The sequence below is a fragment of the Chiloscyllium punctatum genome, chromosome 8, assembly GCF_047496795.1.
Source record: "Chiloscyllium punctatum isolate Juve2018m chromosome 8, sChiPun1.3, whole genome shotgun sequence".
NCBI lineage: Eukaryota > Metazoa > Chordata > Chondrichthyes > Orectolobiformes > Hemiscylliidae > Chiloscyllium > Chiloscyllium punctatum.
The window spans coordinates 107839545-107860377 of NC_092746.1; the positions used below are offsets into that span (position 1 = coordinate 107839545).

The following is a 20833-nucleotide window of genomic DNA, read 5'->3' on the forward strand; positions in this document are numbered from 1 at the left end:
ATGGGAAATTCAGTTTGTCTGAAATATCAACAGGGTAGTGGAAGAAATGACAACTTTGCTTGTTGCCATCTTATTTACAGATTTGCACATTTGTTACATTCGCGTGTGGCGGAATTTCTCTGAACAACAACAAAAAAAATCTCTTTCGCTACGAGATACATTAGCGCCAGACGGCAGCTGTTAACAAGATCGTCTCTCCAAATGGGGTGGGGGTGGTGGGGGGTTGAGGGGGGGGACAATTTCCAGCACTTCGATCAGCGGCTCGCTCCGCCGTTCCCGTGTGTCAAGTCCGGGGACTTCACGCTCAAAAGGCGGCGAATCGATTTGCATTTGCAGTGCGGGGGCAGACGTGGCAATGAAAACAAGTTGTAATTGATGTTTTCATAACGAGAAGCAGTCCTCCTCCCGCTCCTGATACGCCAGACCTCAGGTGAATTTTCGGAAATTGTTGGTTTTGGTGAGACATCAGAAGCTTGTAGCTGCCGGCTGGGCCAATCAGATCCCACCGTTGTGCCTTCTGAAGCTATATTACATTGCTGTACAGCCAGTCTCTCTGAAGCGTCTCCAGCTCTCGTATCCTTTAAACAGCATTTAGTCCTTTATTTTTTTTTTATTTCCTCCCCCCCCCCTCCCTTCCACGCACACACATGCATCCTCAAGAGAAAACCGCAGTGAAAAGAGCTGTCGATGTGTAACCGTTATCGAAGGGCCATTTCAGCACCTGTGTTGTGCGGAATCGAAGACGAGAAAGGAAGACACACACAACAGTGCGAGAAATAGGAACCCCGAGTGATTGGATTCTATGGACATGATGTTGACGCGAATTGTGTTCGTGGGATTGATTTGCTGTTCCCTTGTCTCGCCCGTGAATGCTTGTGGGCCAGGCCGGGGCTACGGGCGGAGGAGACACCCCCGAAAGCTGACCCCACTCGGTTACAAGCAGTACATCCCCAACGTGGCCGAGAAGACACTGGGAGCAAGTGGCAGATACGAAGGCAAGATAACCCGGAACTCGGAGAGGTTCAAGGAATTGACACCCAATTACAATCCGGACATTATTTTTAAAGACGAAGAGAACACGGGGGCTGACAGGCTGATGACACAGGTAGGTAAGGGGGGGGGCAAATTCCTGCCTTTCTCCCTCTTTCCACCCCTCATTTCCCTCTTTTTTACGGGGTAAATTGCTTGGAGGGGTATGTCCCACGGAATGCCGAGACTGCCCGTGGGGGCGGCGGTAGGATATTGGAGGAAACTTTATAGATTCCCGGGTTTGTGGGTTTTTTTGAGCTTTTTTTAATTATCATTCTGTTGGCAAGCAACGCATCTTGAAACTGGGTTTGTGAATGTGTTTGCACTTGTTTGAGCCACTGGACTTTGATCCATCAGAGAGCACGAGAGCCCACAGCCGGACCGTCCTTTTGACATTTTTATTCTCTCTCTCTCTTTCTGTGTGTGTGTGTGTGTCTCTCTCTCCCATATATATATATATATATATATCTTGCCGTGTCTCTCCAAATAAAATAGCTCCTGAATCTCGCAGATCTGACTTAATGAGGCTGCCTTTTCTAAATATAGCAGAGAGAGAGAGGGGGGGAATCGATCCATCCTTCGCTCCTTCTCCTTGGCTGTGTATTGACCTGGCGGTGCACATCAACATTTCATCCTGCGCTGTTGTGTCTGCCGAATGTATTGATATTCCCTTTAAGAAGGGCGAGTGAGAGTGTTCGGGTGTGCGCGCCTTGCTCTGATTCGCACTTAAAAAGGCAACGGGCTAGCCGGCAATTGAGGCAATTTATATATTTTCTTTTTTTTAAAAAAAAAGCATGATTCAAGATAATGGCGGAGTCAGAGCGAGTTCCTCTGTCTGGGATCAGGGTAAGGCGCTGGTGGTGGGCCCCACCGACATTCGTTAGCGGGATGTTAACGTCCCCCTGAGCGTCTAAATCTCTCCCGTCTATTTAATCTGCACACGGTGTGTCAACAAATCGAGGGATGAAGTCAAGGCGTGGGGGTGTATGCACACGCACTGATATTACCCTTTTAAGCGATTGGAGTGGTTTAATGTTTACAAGCAAACGCGTGGAACACTCCTGTGCTACAACCGAGCTCCCCAGCACCACACCACACCCTTGCCCTGCTGCTTTTTGAGGAGTCTGTTCTCATCCTTTGCCGGGATTCACGGCAGTCTCTGACTGCCCTTGCTCAGTGCCCCGACAGCCGTCTCAAACTCTTCCCCCCTCTCTTTCTCTCTCAAACACACACACACTCACAAGCACGGCTCGAATTTTCAGCTCCACTTCCTCTTCCATTATCGATCTCGTACTGATTACAGTTTCATCTTCGTCTCTCTCTCTCTCTCTCTATAACCAGGAGTCATAGCAACTCATCGCATTCTGTTCCGCGGGTCGGGATTCCGGGAAGAGGGGTTCGGAGGGGGCTTGGGAGGTCGGCAAACGAGGTTTTTGGGTGGGAGGGGAGGAATGCGCAATAAAATGGCCCTTCTTCGCAAGCTTGGATCAGAAATCGCTGGCTGTGGTTTGAATTCCCCCCGGTGCAGTCTCTGTGAGGCTGCCGAGGCGAGTGAACAGAGCAGGGACGGTATGTCCTGGGAATAGACTGCATCTCGACACGGATCCTGCATTAGCTGCCAGCGTTTGAACTTATGACCTTCTGTCGCTGTCTGCCACTCTGAAGCCGGCAGCAACACACACACATACACTCACACACACATACACTCACACATACATACACACATACATACACACATACACACATACATACACACACACATACACTCACACATACATACACACACACACACACACACTCACACATACATACACACATACACACATACATACACACACACATACATACACACACACAAACACACACACACACTCACACATACATACACACATACACACACATACACTCACACATACATGCACACACATACACACATACACTCACACATACATACACACACAAACACACACACACTCACACATACCAACACACACATACACACATACACACTCACACATTCACACACACATACACACATACATACACTCACACCCACACACATACACACACATACACTCACATACATACACACAAACACACACACACTCACACATACCAACACACACATACACACTCACACATATACACACACACATACACGCTCTCACACATGCACACACTACACACACATGCACACTTACAAACACACGCTCACACGCACACACACATACACATACACTCTTTCACACACACATTCACACACTGTCTCACACACACTTACATGCTCACACACACACCCTCTCTCTCACACACACACTACACACACATGCACACTTACACGCACACACAGTCACTTACACGCACACACATACATACACACTCTCTCGCGCGCGCACACACACACACACGTGTCCTGCTTGGGAGTTACCCCACCGTCAGATTTTATCTCGCTTGAAGGTCAAGTTCAGCTCTCATAGACACCGCAGCAGCTCCCCTTCGCCCCCTCCCCCCGCTCCACGCCCCCCCCCCCCCTCCCCGCAACGCCTCTCCGCCCAACCGACCCTAACCCAGTCCTTCCCCGGTGTGAGAGCCGCCAGCCCAAACACGGGAATACTGCTTGTACTGGAAAAGTCTGAGGCAGAGGGCCGCGCGGTATATGTGGCTGTATGAGGTGGGACTGCGGTCAGAGTCTCGGGGGTGAGGGAGGGGAACAAAGAGCGGATGTAAGGAGGTGAATGAGGGATGGAAGGTGTGTGAGAGGATTGAATGATAGAAGGTGTTGTAGGGATGAGGGATAGAGGGTGGGCTGTGGTCGAGGGATAGAGGGTGGCGCGTGGGTGGGTGATGGAGGGTGGGGTGTGGATGAGGGATGGAGGGTGGGGTGTGGATGAGGAATGGAGAGTGATGTATGGTTGAGGGATGGAGGGTGAGGTGTGGATGAGGAATGCAGGATGGTGTATGGTTGAGGGATGGAGGGTGGGATGTGGATGAGGGATGGAGGGTGGGATGTGGATGAGGGATGGAGGGTGGGGTGTGGGTGGGTGATGGAGGGTGGGGTGTGGGTGGGTGATGGAGGGTGGGGTGTGGATGAGGGATGGAGGGTGGGGTGTGGATGAGGAATGGAGAGTGGTGTATGGTTGAGGGATAGAGGGTGGGGTGTGGGTGGGTGATGGAGGGTGGGGTGTAGATGAGGGATGGAGGGTGGGGTGTGGATGAGGGATGGAGGGTGGGATGTGGATGAGGGATGGAGGGTGGGGTATGGGTAGGTGATGGAGGGTGGGGTGTGGGTAGGTGATGGAGGGTGGGGTGTGGATGAGGGATGGAGGGTGGGGTGTGGATGTGGGATGGAGGGTGGGGTGTGGATGTGGGATGGAGGGTGAGGTGTGGATGAGGAATGCAGGATGGTGTATGGTTGAGGGATGGAGGGTGGGGTGTGGATGAGGGATAGAGGGTGGGGTGTGGATGAGGGATGGAGAGTGGGGTGTAGATGAGGGATGGAGGGTGGGGTGTGGATGAGGGATGGAGGGTGGGGTGTGGATGAGGGATGGAGGGTAGTGTATGGTTAAGGGATGGAGGGTGGTGTATGGTTGAGGGATAGAGGGTGGGGTGTGGATGAGGATGGAGGGTTCTGTTTATATGAGGGATGGAGGGTGGGGTGTGGATGAGGGATAGAGGGTGGGGTGTGGATGAGGGATGGAGGGTGGGGTGTGGATGAGGGATGGAGGGTTCTGTTTATATGAGGGATGGAGGGTGGTGTTTATATGATGGCGGGCTTCAGGTGAACCCACATGCTTCTGTCTAACTGCCCCCAATTTGATTCTTGCCCTGGGGAGTTTGGGATTGGTTTGTTCGGGGGTGAGGGCTGTTCCAACTGAGTCCGTACTCCCCTCCGTAGTTCCTACATTTGACAACGGCGCCGAGCTGTTTGTGTCGGCAGGTAGCTGCAGAATAATTTGATCTCTCTCTCTCTCTCTCCGTCTCTCTCTCTCTCTCCCTGTCTCATTTCTCGATGTCAGTGAGTTTGGGTGTACACACATGCTCTCGCTGCTCAAACAGCGGCTTTGCTGTCCGGAGCATCCGCCGGGCCAGCACTGTGCGCTGGGCTGCTCGCTGCTCAGAACCCGCCTGCCGTCCCCGGCCCAGGAGGACCGTCAACTAGAGCAGGTGCTGCCACCTTCCACCGAGCCTGTCTCTGGGTCAAAGCCCGAGATTACCAACTCCCCGGATCTGCTGCTTCTGCACAGGTTTAAACTTCTAACAGGAGTCGCTATAAGCGGCCTCTCCTTGACCCGACATTCCCTGCCCGGTTCCCAGTCTGCGGCAGATCTGTGTCCGTCACTGAGTCGGTGTAACGGTTAGAGTGAGCTCTCGGTGCAGCTCGAACTATGTGCAAAGGGCAACTTGCAGAAGAGGCAAATAAAGAGAATACGGAGTGGGATCTGACTGGCTGCTGGGTGGAATATGCTCCGTATATGTGTGTGAGAGACTATGTGTGTCTGTGTATGTGTCTGTGTGTGGATGCAAGTGCATCTGCGTGTGTAAGTGTGCGCGTGTGTGTGTCTGTGTGTGTGTATGTGTGTCTATGAGTGTGTCTGTGTGTGTCTGTGTCTGTGTGTATGTGTGTCTATGAGTGTGTCTGTGTGTATGTGTGTATGTGTTTGTGTGTATGTGTCTGTGTGTCTATGAGTATATGTCTGTGTGTGTGTCTGTGTGTCTATCAATGCGTGTCTGTGTGTGTGTCTGTGTCTGTGTGTATGTGTGTCTGTGTCTGTGTGTATGTGTGTCTGTGTATGTGTGTATGTGTGTGTGTATGTGTGTCTGAGTGTGTCTGTGTGTATGTGTGTCTGTGTGTATGCGTTTTTGTGTTTGTGTGTATGTGTATGTGTCTATGAGTGTGTGTATGTGTGTGTCTGTGTGTCTATCAATGTGTGTCTGTGTCTGTGTGTCTGTGTATGTGTGTCTGTGTCTGTGTGTATGTGTGTGTCTGTGTCTATGAGTGTCTGTGTGTGTGTCTATGAGTGTGTCTGTGTATGTGTGTGTCTATGTGTGTCTGTGTGTATGTGTGTGTGTGTCTGTGTGTGTTTGGGGGAAGGGGTCGGCATTGTGTGTGAACATGAGCAGAAATTGCCCTCAGAGAAGGGGGCATTTGAGGACGCTCTTTCTCTCTGACACTATTCTCGTGAAATATCTGTCTCAATCCCATCCCTCCTTCCAACTGTTCACAGCTAAACCGAGACAGGCGTTGATTTGGTGATAAAGTGTGTAGCTGGAAGGGCACAGCAGGTCAGGCAGTATCGGAGAAGGAGGGAAGTAGATGTGTCGGGTCGGGACCCGGCATCTGCAGTCCTTACTATCCCCATTGACTTGTCGATGTCCGTTCACCATTGTGTTTTTTGTTTTGTTCTTTTTGCCCCGGATCCTAATGGGAGAAGAATGATAAGCAATGATGCCCAGGCAGAAATGCTCGCTGCATTATCTTGCCTGTCCTTAGCCAGTGCTGGTAGTGATGCGTCTTCCGTGCAGTGTGTCGGCCAAGTCCGAGGGAGCCAGGCGGCAAGATCTTCAGCCCTCACCCTCTCTATATACACATTAACTAGCTCTCTCTTCATTTCATTACCCCTACCCCCGCAACCACTCCCGTTCCAGTACACACACACACACACACACACTCGCACACCGATTCTGTGCTCTGAAAGGGGCCTTTGTGGGCCCGGATTGGTTTTATACATTGGTCTGGGGCCATCTATGGCCAAGCATCCCGGCACCGAATCCACGCCGAGATTAGAGCCAGGAATTATAGGGCTGCATCCTCCTCTCTTCCCACTTCCTTCTCTCTGTCTGTACGATATCAGTGTAGATTTAGCCTAGAATTCGGGTGAAAGATATCGATGTGCATGTGTGTGGGGTTTGGGAGGTAGTGGTGGTGGTGGGGGGGGGGGGGGGGGGGGGGTGGGGGGGGGGGGGGAGGAATCCACATGCTCCAGAATCCATTGAGCTGGGGACCCTGAAGAGGACTCCTCGCTGCCCCTATCTTCACGTAGTCCCTTCAGGATGGTTGAGCCTGAGCCGGAGATCAGCATTCGGAAGGGCTCTTCAGAGTTCCTGGTGGTCGGAGAACTCTGGCTCTCGCTTGCTTCACGCTTTTCGAGTGATCGAGCTAAGAGGAGTTGAGGAAAGCGCCGACTCTGAGGACGAGCCCAGGGATTTGAGTAGGGTATTGAACGGGGCTCTAGGCCTCCTCCTGAAGAGCACTCTGAGGATGGACATTCCGGTATGCTTTTCCCTAAGAACATGTCGGCTCTTTAGTCTCTGTGCGGACGTGTCTTATAAAGGGTCAATTTTAATTTGTTATTGAATTCAAATGTGTATGGGTATGTGTGTATACGTGTGCGTGATGTGTGTGTATGTGTGGTGTATGTGTGTGTTGTGTGTGATGTGCGTGTTGTGTGTGTATACGTGCGTGTTGTGTGTGGTGTATGTATGTGGTGTGTATATGTGTGTGTGCAAGTGTGTGTGTTTGGTGTGTGTATGTTGGACAGGGCGATTGAACCAATGTCCTTCAGAATTTTAGCCTAGTCTTCTGTATTGACAGTCCGGTTAAAGCGATCAACGGGTATAAAGGGGAAAGCAGGAAAAGGATTGGAAGGACCGAGTGGTGGACACCTCCTCTTGTTTCTATGTTGTCATTTGGTTAATGCTGAAATAAATATCGAATGCTCCCGCAATTAACTATTTCATTCTGTGCCATAACTGAAACACAATAACATTTTCCGGGTCTGCTTAATGACTTTGCCTTTCTCTCTGTCTCTCTGTGTCCCTTTCCCTGACGCCCTCGGAAGAGATGTAAAGACAAATTGAATTCCCTGGCGATCTCAGTGATGAACCAATGGCCCGGGGTGAAGCTCAGGGTGACAGAGGGCTGGGATGAGGACGGCCATCACTCGGAGGAGTCGCTGCATTACGAGGGCCGGGCCGTGGACATTACCACTTCGGACCGTGACAGGAGCAAGTACGGCATGTTGGCCAGGCTGGCGGTGGAGGCGGGCTTCGACTGGGTCTACTACGAATCCAAGGCCCACATTCACTGTTCAGTCAAAGCAGGTGAGGTAGCGCTGGAAAGAGAGTGCCCGCCTTTTTTTTTCCCCATTCCCCACCTCACTCCCCTCCGCTAGACTGCTCCTGATGAACACGGCCATATTTCATACCTGCATTTGCACACTTTTTAATCTCAAGGCACCCCAGGCGCCAGCCATCGCTTCCTGGCACTCCCTGCAGGGATGGGGGGCGCTGAAGCATTACAGAGGAATCCCACTGACGTGACAATAAATAACGCGGGTCATTAATTCATGGAGAGTGATAGGAAGGATGCAATAAATGAGGATGCTCTCTTAAAGAGGCGATAATCGCTGGCCCGGGTTCATAATCCAACCGTTTTATTTGTTCAGTTTTGATTAATCTCCAGGTCTCCGAACCAAAACGAATAAGGAGTGCCCCCGAATAGCCTCCGACTGTCTCCGGGGGTGGAAAAGCGCGGACTGTTTCAGAGGGGCGTCCGGTCGAGTTACACGTCCACCGCCAGAGTGTGGGCATAGTTTGTGGATGATGTTGGACTTTACCCAGCTCCCCGCTTCTGAGTCCAGTTAGGAACAGTCTTCCTGTTATAGCGCTGGACCCTGGGGATGTGGAATTGGCGAGAGTTGGTGGGGGGGGAGGGGGGGTGGAGAATGAATGGCAAATCCCGACCTACGTGAGTAAATAAACGTCCCCAATGTTTACCAACGAGCCAAGCCCGGTTGGTCACTGGTTAACGGAGTAGTGAAGTAGTGGGGAGCTGACTGACTGCTAAAAGCACAGTGTGTATCCACACCGAGTTTATCAGGGGTGTCATGTTGGGCCTAACAGTTCGCTGTTAACAGCCACATCTGCACTCCGTAGTGACTGGTTAATATTCCAGGACTGAAAGCCGTCTCTGGTTAACCAGATCTCTACAGCATCGAAAGACTGCACCAGCCTTTCGAACGAAGTGTCCGCTCGCACACAGCTTTGGAATAAAATCCCTGTGAGCAAAACGCGGCAAACTTTATAAACAGAGTTCCAAGAGCCCTTCAAAACATGAACAGCAGCTTGAAACCAAAATCTGAACATAAGCACCATCCTACCTCCACCCTCAAGGTGTGGTACTTCCCGATTTTTCTAAGAAACCCCAGCACAATTTTGTCACAATTTATAACCTGAGGCGCCAAATGCGCGGTGAGTTTGAGCTATCTGGATGTGACCCCATTGATAACCTACTTTAGGTACAAACATAATACCCAAGGAAATGAATCATCGTGAGTAATGGATTTTTTAAATTGAATGTTAGGGCGAAAACTGAGACAGACTTTCTATATAGACTTTGCTGAATCCCTCCATATTGCTTCATGGCTTTGCAGCTCATTTGTTCTCCGTTTGGTTGACTTGTTTGAGTCCAGTTGAACAAAAAAGGTCCCCAGCTCCAACCTGGCTGCGTCTATTTACCGATCTCTTCATACTGTCTGCCTGTCTATTTCTCACACGCGACTACAAAGGGCACCCTTTCGGTAGACAGCACCGTCTGAGATGAACAGTCCATGAACCTTCCTTTAGTTAACGAGAGCATCCATTCGGATTGAAAGTTGTTGCATAGAGAGAGAGAGAGAGAGAGAGAGTGAGATAGACTTCCGTCTGTGTTTTAAGCGCCGTATGGTGTTCCAGCTCTGTGAGTCCGTGCAATCTTGCACTTTGTGATATTATTTTAGGAATACGCACACACACAGACACAGACACGCACACTGACACACACATACAGACACACACAGACACATACAGACACAGACACACACAGAGATACACACACACAGACACAGACACACACAGAGATACACACACACATACAGAGATACACACACAGACACTGACACACACAGAGATACACACACACATACAGAGATACACACACAGACACTGACACACACACACAGACACACACATACAGACACAGACACACACACAGACACACATACACACACAGATACACACACAGACACTGACACACACATGCAGATACACACACACATACAGACACACACACAGACACAAACACACAGAGATATGCACACAGACACTGACACACACATACAAACACACAGATACACACACACAGATACACACACAGACACTGACACACACATATAGACACTGACACACACAGATACACACATACAGACACAGACACACACACAGACACACAGACACACACAGACAGATACACACACACATAGAGACACTGACACACATAGATACACACAGACACTGACGCACACATACACACAGAGACACACACATACAGACACACAGACACACACACAGACACTGACACACACATACAGATACACACACACATAGAGACACTGACACACATAGATACACACAGACACTGACGCACACATACACACACAGACACACACACATACAGACACACAGACACACACACAGACACTGACACACACAAAGTCACTGACACACACATACAGACACACACAGACACATACACAGACACACTCACAGACACTGACACACACATACAGACACTGACACACACACACATACAGATACACACACATACAGACACTGACACACACATACAGACACTGACACACAGACAGACACACACACAGAGATACACACACAGACACTGACACACACATACAGACACACAGGCAGACACTGACACACATACAGACACACACACAGAGACACACACATACAAACACAGACACACACACAGACACACACAGACACTGATACACACATACAGACAGACACACACAGAGACACAGACACACACATACAGACACACATACAGATACATACACAGACATACACACATACAGACACAGACAAACACACAGACACACACAGATACACAAACAGACACAGACACACACATACAGACACTGACACACACACAGACACACACAGACATACACATACAGACACACACACAGAGATACACACACAGACACACAGACATACACATAAAGACACAGACACAGATACACACACAGACACTGACACACACAGAGAGACACAGACACACAGAGAGACACATACAGATACACACAGACACACACATACTGACACAGACACACACTGATACACACATACACACAGAGACACACACACAGACACTGACATACACATACAGACACTAACACACACATACACACACACACTGACACACACAGACATTGACACACACAGACACACAGACACACACACACAGTCACTGACATACACCATACAGACACTGACACACACTGACACACACACATACAGACACTGACACACTACACACATACACAGACACTGACACATACACACACAGACACACACACACAGACACACACACACACACACTGACACACACATACATACAGACATTGACACACACACACACACACACACACACACACAAACCGATAAAGCTGCAGCCGCTCATTCATCGTACTTGCAACGCCACACACTGTCTTAATCAAGGATTTACCGGGCCAAGGGCAGGCGGCAGCAAAGGAGATCTTGAATTACAGATAAGAATTCCGTGAAGATTCATCTAAAAGCGACTGTAATCCCGGGCCTCACTTTAAATAGGAGAGTGTCAAATCTATAACTTAAAATTCTAAACACACCGGCTCATTTCAGTCTGTGTCATGTGGGGCGTGTGACGGAAACCAAGCGGGCTATTGGAAAAGACTCTGAGCTCAATCTCCCATCCGTTTGTTCCGCCACTATTTCATGACGGGGAATCAGATGAGCAGATTAGATGCTGTCTGCTGGGGAGAGAAGGAGAGAGAGAGAAAAAAAACATTCCGGCCAGGAAGATTCGCTCTCTACATCTGTATTTGCTAAAAGTATGATCCCGGGGATAGGAATGCAAAGATGAATTGGCTCAAGCCCCTGAACCATTGTCAGACGGGCCGAATGAGAGAAGGGGACATTGATGATGGGTTGCATCTAAGAGCAATCTTGGTTATTTAAAATTCAAATACACATCTCGAGTGGCCAGGCAAATCGGAACAGTGCTGTTTCTGTTGTGCAAATAACAGGGCTGTTTTCTCTCCCTCTCTCTCTTTCGCAAGAGCCTGCACTCTGGCGTGTAGTGTGTGTGTGTGAATTAACACAACAGGGGCTTGTGCACCTGAGCAAACAGCCCAAGAGCTGGGAAAGAAAGTGGAGACGTCCTCTCCCTTTTCTCTCTCTCCAGGAGTATCTCCTCCATTAGCTGAATCAGATTGACAATACGGCCCCTTTAGCGGATTTTAATTAGACCGCAATGGACCCAGACTCACCCCTCTGTCACCCACCCCATCTCCACTCCCACACTCACTCCATAGGAGTTAAAAATCACACAACACCAGGTTATAGTCCAACAGGTTTAATTGGAAGCGTCGCTCCGAAAGCTAGTGTGCTTCCAATTAAACCTGTTGGACTATAACCTGGTGTTGTGTGATTTTTAACTTTGTACACCCCAGTCCAACACCGGCATCTCCAAATCATCACTTCACAGAGCAGCTTTTGAGATAAATTTCGGGCACTGGAGTTGTCACCCGCAACAAACACATACACACACATACTCGCCAGCACTTCCAATCTGCCTGCCTCCGATACTGAGTGCTGCTCGCTCCCCCAACACTAACCCATCCCTAGCCCTTATTTCTGCACACACTTCCTACCAGAAGACAATCAACTTTTATTTTCTCTTAGCCTGCGTATAATCTGTGACAAGTCTTGCAAATCAGTAACAGAGGTGACAAACTCGTTAACAAATCCATAAAATGTTATTTGCTAGGGGGGTTTTCTCTCTCTCCTCCATTATTCAATGTTTTCCCCAAAAACAGAAGGGACTTTGTTTTCTTCAGTGCCAGCGTTGGACCTTGGTTCCTGGCCAAGCAAACGATCCATCTCCCTTCTCGCTATTAGCGGCCCAACTTTCTCAGACATTTCGCAACCTCCTCTATATCTCACTCCGCCGCGTCCTTGAATATCTGCCTAAAATATGCGACATTCATATGCAACATCGTAAGAGTTGCTTTTAAGTGGTTTACTTAGAAAACCCTCACGTTGAAATGAGGTGAATTGACAGGCTCCTTTTCCAACTGGCACCCGTCCAATAACAGACCGCTTTCTGAAGATTCAACCCAGATTTTCTTCGGGATAAAGGACAGACAGGGGGAGGAATAGATGGGGTAGATAAGTTGATGCCCCAAGCAATGAAGAAAGGCAACTCTTCTCACCTTTCGTTGTGGTTTAATCAGTACATGCATCACAGAAACTGAAAATATCTCCAAGCCATTCTGCAACCGATTTGTTCATTTCTTTCGATCCATTTTCTTAGCACGTATTTGATGGAAATAACTATATCATCCGACTGTCTGTCTATCTGAACAAGCTGCCGAAGGAAGTGGTAGAAGCTGGTACAATGACAGAGTTTAAAAGGCATCTGGATGGGTATATGAACAGGAAGAGTTTAGAGGGATATGGGGCCAAATGCTGGCAAATGGGACTAGATTTATCGAGGATATCTGGTCATGGACGAGTTGGATCATGCTGTACATCTCTATGACTCTATGACTTTATCAATCTATCTACCCATCTATAACTATCTATGTTTCTATCTATTTATCTACCCATCTACAGTATATCTATCGACCTATCTCCACCTATCTTTCCATCTATATCTATCTTTCTGTCTTTCTACCCATCTACCTATCTACATCAATCTACCTATCCACATCTATCTATCTCTATATATTTACCTACCTACACCCAACTATCTCAATGCATCTATCTAATTATCTGTCTGTCCATCAATCTACCTATCATTTATTTATCTAATCACTAGCGAACATACATAGATAGCAATGTATTTATCTTCCTATCTTATCTTCCTATATTAATAAACAGCACAGCGATACAATATGTAGGATCAAAAACACAAGCACCATTCTTAACGCCACGCTTTTATTGGTTTTGAAATGCAGTGTTGCATGTACCCGCTAATTGGCATTGAGTCCAGACAGAGGCTGACTTCCCTCCCTTTAACCAGGGCCAAACGCCAACACCTGCCTCACTCCACAGACGCTGCCTGAGTTGCTGAGTATTTCCAGTGTCTGTTTCATTTTTATTTCAACTGGGATTTCCAGCTTCCACGGTATTTTGCTTGAGTAGGAACCTAATGCCTTTGCATGCCAGGTTGGTCTTGAATTGTGATTCATAACCGCCTGCTGAAAATGAGAGCTTGCTGTTATAAGTACAGACCAAGTAAAAATGGTATACTCGAATGGCTTGTTTAGTGAACCCTGCCCCTGTCTGACCTCGCCGTGGCTGGCCCAACACCTCATTACCCGTGCCATATTCCCCTTTCCTCAGGCTTCCCCCGAATCTGTAGGTTTTACCACACTACCCCGTCACACAGTTCACAATGTATTCAGTGAATGGATGAGACCGCGTGCTCAGAAATGAATGTTTACAATGACTTACGAAGCGAAAGTACCCGTTTGGTTATCGAACGGAGTTGGTTTCAAAGGAGTCAGGGAGCGGAAGGACTGTTACTGCCCTCAGAGTCTCTCACTCAATAATCTCGGAGTTTGTTAAATTTTGGGGATCAATTTCAGGATGGATGTTTTGGCCTTCCAAGCGGTAAAACGCAGATTCGTTGGAATGATAGCAGGGCTTCGATAATTAAATTCTATACAGACACGGTTTGTATTGCCTCTAATGTGCAAACGTAAGCGTTGGTCTCATTCCGCCCAAATGATTGATAGGGTAGACATTTTCTCAGCACGTGGGGCTACTGGTTCGGAACTAGTGATGGAGCCAATGCAGGCCAATGTAATTCAGGCAGGTTCTGAGCTCATTGAATAGACGAACAGACTTGAGGGGCTGATTGGCCTCCTTCTCAGGTTCAGGTGTTACAGAGCACCTGCTTGAAAGATCAAGGCGAGCATGAGATATAGGATCTGGGTGAGCAGGTCGTAATTCTCCCTTTCGTGTCCCCTTTAAGGAGGGGAGGCTGTAATGCATTTGGCGGTGGGCTGCTAAACCAGAACCCCAAGCTAATACTCTGGGACCAAGGGTAAATGGTGAAATTTGAATTCATTAAAGATCTGGATTAAAATGCTAATAGGGCCCAGTGATCCTCGTTTAAAACCCACCCGGTTAACCAATGCCCTTCAGAGAAGGAAACCCGCCGTCTTTCCCGGTCCATGCGACCCCAAGGTCCACAGCAAGGTGGGATAGCCATGAAGATGGACATCCAATGCTGGCCTAGCCAGTGATACCCACATCTACAAACCATGAGAGAACAGATTTTAAAAAAAACACACAACGCAGCGGACGTGTGATTGAATCAAAGCAATGTTGGATTAACACTGAAGGTCTGCCTGGAGTGTTGGGTACAACTTCATCTCCTTGTTTTAAAATGACTGCAGGGTATCCAGCCCCAAGGAACCCTGGACTTGGAGGGTTGAGGGAGACAACCTATTTGGCTTATCCTCTCGAAATGCAGGAACGATTCCATACCACGTGCCGAATGCTCGAACGGAGGAGGTTTCACCTGGGAAGCGGATTTGTTTTTTTGAAACTCGTGAGCAACAATTGAACGGAGTTTAAAGCGATCCGCCAGCTGTTCCCATTCTAAAACCACACTGTCAGTATGATGCAGAGGAATACATTAATTGCAGTTGTCTTTCGGTTCATTGTTGTACACTGGTGTGATTAATCTGTGGGAATTCGTTTCTGAGCGAAGGTCACGTGCTGTTAGCAACTGGAATAATAAGCTCCCCAGGAATTAGTCGTTTATGTCCATGGTTCCTAGTCGCTCTCTCTCTGTCTGTCTGTCTTCAGTCAGTTTGTAGGACCCTGGAGCCCCCTTCCAGCCAGTTTCTTCAACATACCGTGCTCTTTATTGCTATAAATACAAGGATAAGCAGCCAACAGGCATTAAAGATCAACCTCGCAAGCAAAATACTGCGGATGCTGGGGATCTGAAATGAACAGAAAATGATGATAATGCTCAGCGGATCTGACAGCACCGGTGCAGAGAGGAACACCAGAGCAAACTTTCGATGAATTCTCAGAACGACATATTTATCGGAAATGCTAACCATTTGTGCCCGATTTTAACCCATTCAAAAAAAAACATAGCGTTACAATCGGGCACAGTTCTATTTCTCCCCACAACGCTGTTGCCTGACTTTCTGGGTATTTCTGGCATTTAATGCATCAGGAAAGAGTCTTAGAGTTCAATAATTGTAGTCTTCGCGAGTATCCAGAGACAACTGGTGTCGTGCTAGGGAATCGATTCAATGTGAGCTTTAAATCCGTGAGCCCGTCATTTGAAATGAACAGACTTAACTAGCAGCAGCCCTGAGTATGGAGGCTGGGCCCAGCACTGACAGGATCCATCTACAGTTTTCAAAAACTCAGCACCCCCAATTCCCAATTAAGCCCATAATACGACCCAAGATTCCGTAATTCTTAATTTACCTACTGATCAATAATGTTAGTCGATAATAAATGTTAGCGTTAAATACACACAAGGACTCTGTCCCCACAGCCCTCTGCCACAAGGAGGTCCAAACACTCACAGAGAGTACATCTAGAATACCATAAGAACTTTTGGTCCGCTTATTTAAATAAATATGTTCATTTCATTGGAGGCAGTTCAGCAAAGCTTCACGACCTTGATTCCTGACATGGAGGGATTGAACAAAGGTTATCCCTATAAAGCTGTGTTCACAGAATTATAGGAATTCCACCGCACCGAGAAACTGCAATTTGGCCCGACTCAACCCTTAGTCTGGGTCAGAGAGCGGTCGGGCACGCCTGGAATAACGTTAGACTCGATTTAAGGTCGCATTGCCCCTGTTAAACTCCTCATGTCTTTATGAAAGGGGAGTGTGTGGATCGAAGCTATACTGCCATCTCCCGGGCCCAGGCAGTTAATACGCCGGGGGAAGCCAGAGCTCAACTCCTTCAAAACCTCCATGTTTGGCGCTATTTTGCCGTTAAGATTGAGCGGTCGGGCGGGCACAAAACATTTCATGGGGTCCGAAAGGCGTTCCTGACAGCGGAATAAGAGGCTCTGTTGTGGTGCAATGTTACTGGCAGTGCGCACCCCCCCCCCCCCCCCCCACACCCCCGTCAAACAGGTTGTTCAGAAATAAAAGGTTAAGTTAAACAGGGGATGCTGGAAATCTGAAACAAACTAAGAATGCTGGAGAAACTCAGCAGGTCTGGCAGTGTCTGAGAAGTTTCTCGGCCGCCTTTCTTAGCCTGGGGTGTTATTGGGCGCTGTGCCAAGGCAGATTGGCATCGAGTGGAGTTATCAAGGCACTGGTACTATAACAGCAATTGAAAGGCATGTGGATGGGGACTTGAATAGGAAGGGTTTGGAGGAATATGGGCCAAGTGCCGACAAATTTAGGATATCTGGTCGGCACGGACAAGTTGGACCGCAGGGTCTGTTTCAGTGCTGTCTCATCGAGCTTTGTAAATGTGAGGGATTGGATTGGCTGCTGGGGTGTTGGGTGTGGGGAAGGGGCCAGGAGGGGAAGGGGATTATGCCAGAGAGTGGTCATCCCAGTGTAGCCATGATGTCTAATGTATTCTGTGCTGTCTGTGACTGTTCGCTCTGTGACTCCGTTAACACGGTTTCCCCACATGATTCTCAATAGCGTTTCCTCTCCCCTTTGTTCTCAAACAGAAAACTCGGTGGCTGCCAAGTCTGGAGGCTGCTTCCCAGCCTCAGCCCGAGTGAGCCTGGAGAATGGTTCCACCAAAGCGGTGAAGGACCTGAGAGCGGGAGACCGGGTGCTGGCGGCGGACCGTGAGGGCAGGCTCCTTTACACCGACTTCATCATGTTCCTGGACACAGCCCGGGAGGCCAACAAGGTGTTCTACGTGATCGAGACGCGGGAGCCCCAGACGAGGTTATCCCTCACAGCGGCTCACTTGCTGTTCGCCGGGCAGCAGCATCGGCGGCGGAGCCCGGGCCAGCCCCGGTTCCGGGCCACCTTCGCTAGCAGCGTGAAGCCGGGCCATCTGGTATACGTGCCGGACGGAGACGGCCAGCGAGTGCGGGCCGCCACCGTCGAGAAGGTTTATTTGGAGGAGAGGGAAGGGGCTTACGCCCCACTGACTGTGCAGGGCACCCTGGTGGTCAATCAGGTTCTGGCCTCTTGCTATGCCGTGATAGAGGATCATGCACTGGCCCACTGGGCGTTCTTGCCGGTTAGAATGAGTTACGCGGCCAAGTCCTTATTTTCACTCAGTGACTCATTCACAGCCAACATTACTGGCCAAGAAAGCGGCATTCACTGGTACTCCAGCGCCCTGTACCAAATAGGCAGATGGGTTTTGGACCAGGCATCTATTCACCCACAGGGGATGGCATTGGACTCCAGCTGAAGTCTTTCTACAGCGAAGGGGAATCTCTCCCAAGAAGAAACTTTTACAATGAACCACCCTCCCACCCACACACCCACCCATCCACCCACACCAACACCCACACACACAGAAATCCAGTAGAATTTCAGCTTGAGACCCCAGTTGTTTTGCTGTTATTGGGGATTTGGGGGAATATTTATTTCATTTGTATTTGCATTTTCTCTTACTATCTGTTTGTTTCTGCTTTTTTTTTGTTTATCCAAAACAAATGTGGAACTTCGAGGGCCTTAAAAAGAAACTCCTTTGATAATTTATTCCCAGGTGAACTCTCTTTGACCCCAGCAGGAAGAAAATAATTTTGTGTGGTCGATCAAGGAACGCAGAATATATTTTTCTACAAAAGTCAGATATCGTGAAACATTTCAGTACCGTCAGCAACGAGTTCCCTTCGGACTATCGACGCATCTAACCTTGTGTTCCGCTCTCACATTGCCTTGTTCTCGTTTTCTCTTCCTTCTGGACAAAGTTACGCTACGTTGGGGGGTCCATAAATTATATTTTTATACACAGAATTGTAAATTAGATTTTGGAGAGATCATTACTTAACTGAATCACAATTCGTTGTTTGAAATAGTGTAAAATACGAGAATATATTATTTTAATTTAAAAACTAGGTGCAAAAAATATAACGTTTTGACCATCCCAGTTACTTTTTTTTTGTTTATTGTTGAACATGCTATTTTGTAAACCCAGATGCGTCGCGACCAATGGTTGGGCGTCAGACAAAAAAAAAGACAATTGTCCATTCTCACACAGCGGCGCCTTTATCACTTACATCTGGGACCGAATTCTATGGGAAGAAATTATTTTTTAAAAGCGAGGAAACTTGAGAAAGAATATTAGCATTCTAATGAAAATAGTAGTTTGTACAAAGTTTTTTTTGCATACGAATTAAAATTCGACAAAAACAGTTGTAAATTTACTAAACCGTATTATTTGCATATTTTGTAATAGTTTAATACAGTAGTTTTATAATATAGAAAGGTGCCAAAATGCTCTCTTTGAATATTATTAAAATATACAGCATTTCAAGTACACTGAACTTTTGATTAAGAGAAGGCGAATGACTTTGTGTACAGATACCTTAAAATATTTTGCAAAGTTAGAAGAGATATTTATGTGTTTGTGTCACTCACTGTAAGGCTGCCATATTCTGAAGACAGAATGATTGTTTGTACTACAACAGTCGGACAATTTAGTTCAATCATTCTGAGACTATTAACGAAAAAGGTAATGAACGAAAATATTGGACGTGGCAGAATTGCCACTTGCGAACAACAAACATTTTTTTTCCTCAGTGCTGCTTTTGTTTTTGAACATGTTTTTAAAATAAAATTTCTCTGAAACCTAATGTAACTGTACTGCATTGGAGAAAAGAGTATTGTTTACATTTATTAACTGCAAAAAATATTTTTCTAACGTATTTTAACTGCGTTTCCTTTCTTGGACACACACGTGGATTGATGGCTGAGAAATGTAATAAAGATTTATGGGTGAGAATCCTAAACTACGTTGGTGTAACGCCAGTAACATTCCCCCAGCCCCAACCCCCTTGCTCTTTCACGGGTATCACTGGAGCGGACAGGTAGTCCTGCTCCGAACTGTCCCTGAGCTGAGTGACTTGCACTATTCAAGTATGCACATTGCAGTGATTCTCCCATGAAAGTTACACTCGGTTAGAAATGTAGGTTAAAATCAACTAGGAGAAAGTGAGGACTGCAGATGCTGGAGATCAGAGTCCAGAGAGTGGTGCTGGAAAAGCACAGTAGGTCAGGCAGCATCGGAGGAGCAGGAAAATCGACATTTCAGGCATAAGCCCTTCATCAGGAGCCCGAAATGTCGATTCCCCTGCTCCAAGAAATGTAGGTTTCCAACCCTCTGTCAACCAGATGGACCTTCAGGACAAGAGCAAGTTGCCAGAGGGATAATAAGTTTACAAAGAGATATTGGTATGTTCAGTAAGTGGGCAAACATATTCGCAAATGGGGTATAATGTACAAAAATGTAGAGAACAAACCAAGGATATTAGTTACATTGAGAAAAACTGCATCAACCTGCAACAGAAAGGGAATTGGGGGAGGGCACTTGTACACAAAACTCACAAAGCTAGCACACAGCTGCAGCAGGCATTAGGAAGGCTAATGGAATGTTGGTGCTTATTTCAAGTGGTTGGTGTACAAGATTGGGGAAGTCTTACCGCAATTGTACAAAGTGCTGGTGTGATCATAGCTGGGGTACTGTGAGCAGTTTTGGTCCCGTTATTTTCTGTATTTAAAAT

The 20833-nt window shown here is 47.7% G+C and overlaps 1 protein-coding gene across 2 annotated transcripts; it reads left to right on the forward strand.

Annotated features, from left to right (window-relative positions):
* Window positions 1-385: 385 nt before the first annotated feature.
* shha (sonic hedgehog signaling molecule a) lies at window positions 386-20062 on the forward strand. Of its 2 annotated transcripts, none has more exons than XM_072576221.1 (3): window positions 386-1105; window positions 7869-8130; window positions 17813-20062. In XM_072576221.1, the coding sequence occupies exons 1-3, from the start codon at window positions 803-805 to the stop codon at window positions 18514-18516; spliced, it is 1269 nt and encodes a 422-aa protein (XP_072432322.1). In that variant the 5' UTR covers window positions 386-802; the 3' UTR covers window positions 18517-20062. The 2 variants fall into 2 exon arrangements, with proteins under 2 accessions (XP_072432322.1, XP_072432323.1); XM_072576222.1 differs by lacking the exon at window positions 386-1105 and adding an exon at window positions 7016-7300.
* Window positions 20063-20833: the final 771 nt, after the last annotated feature.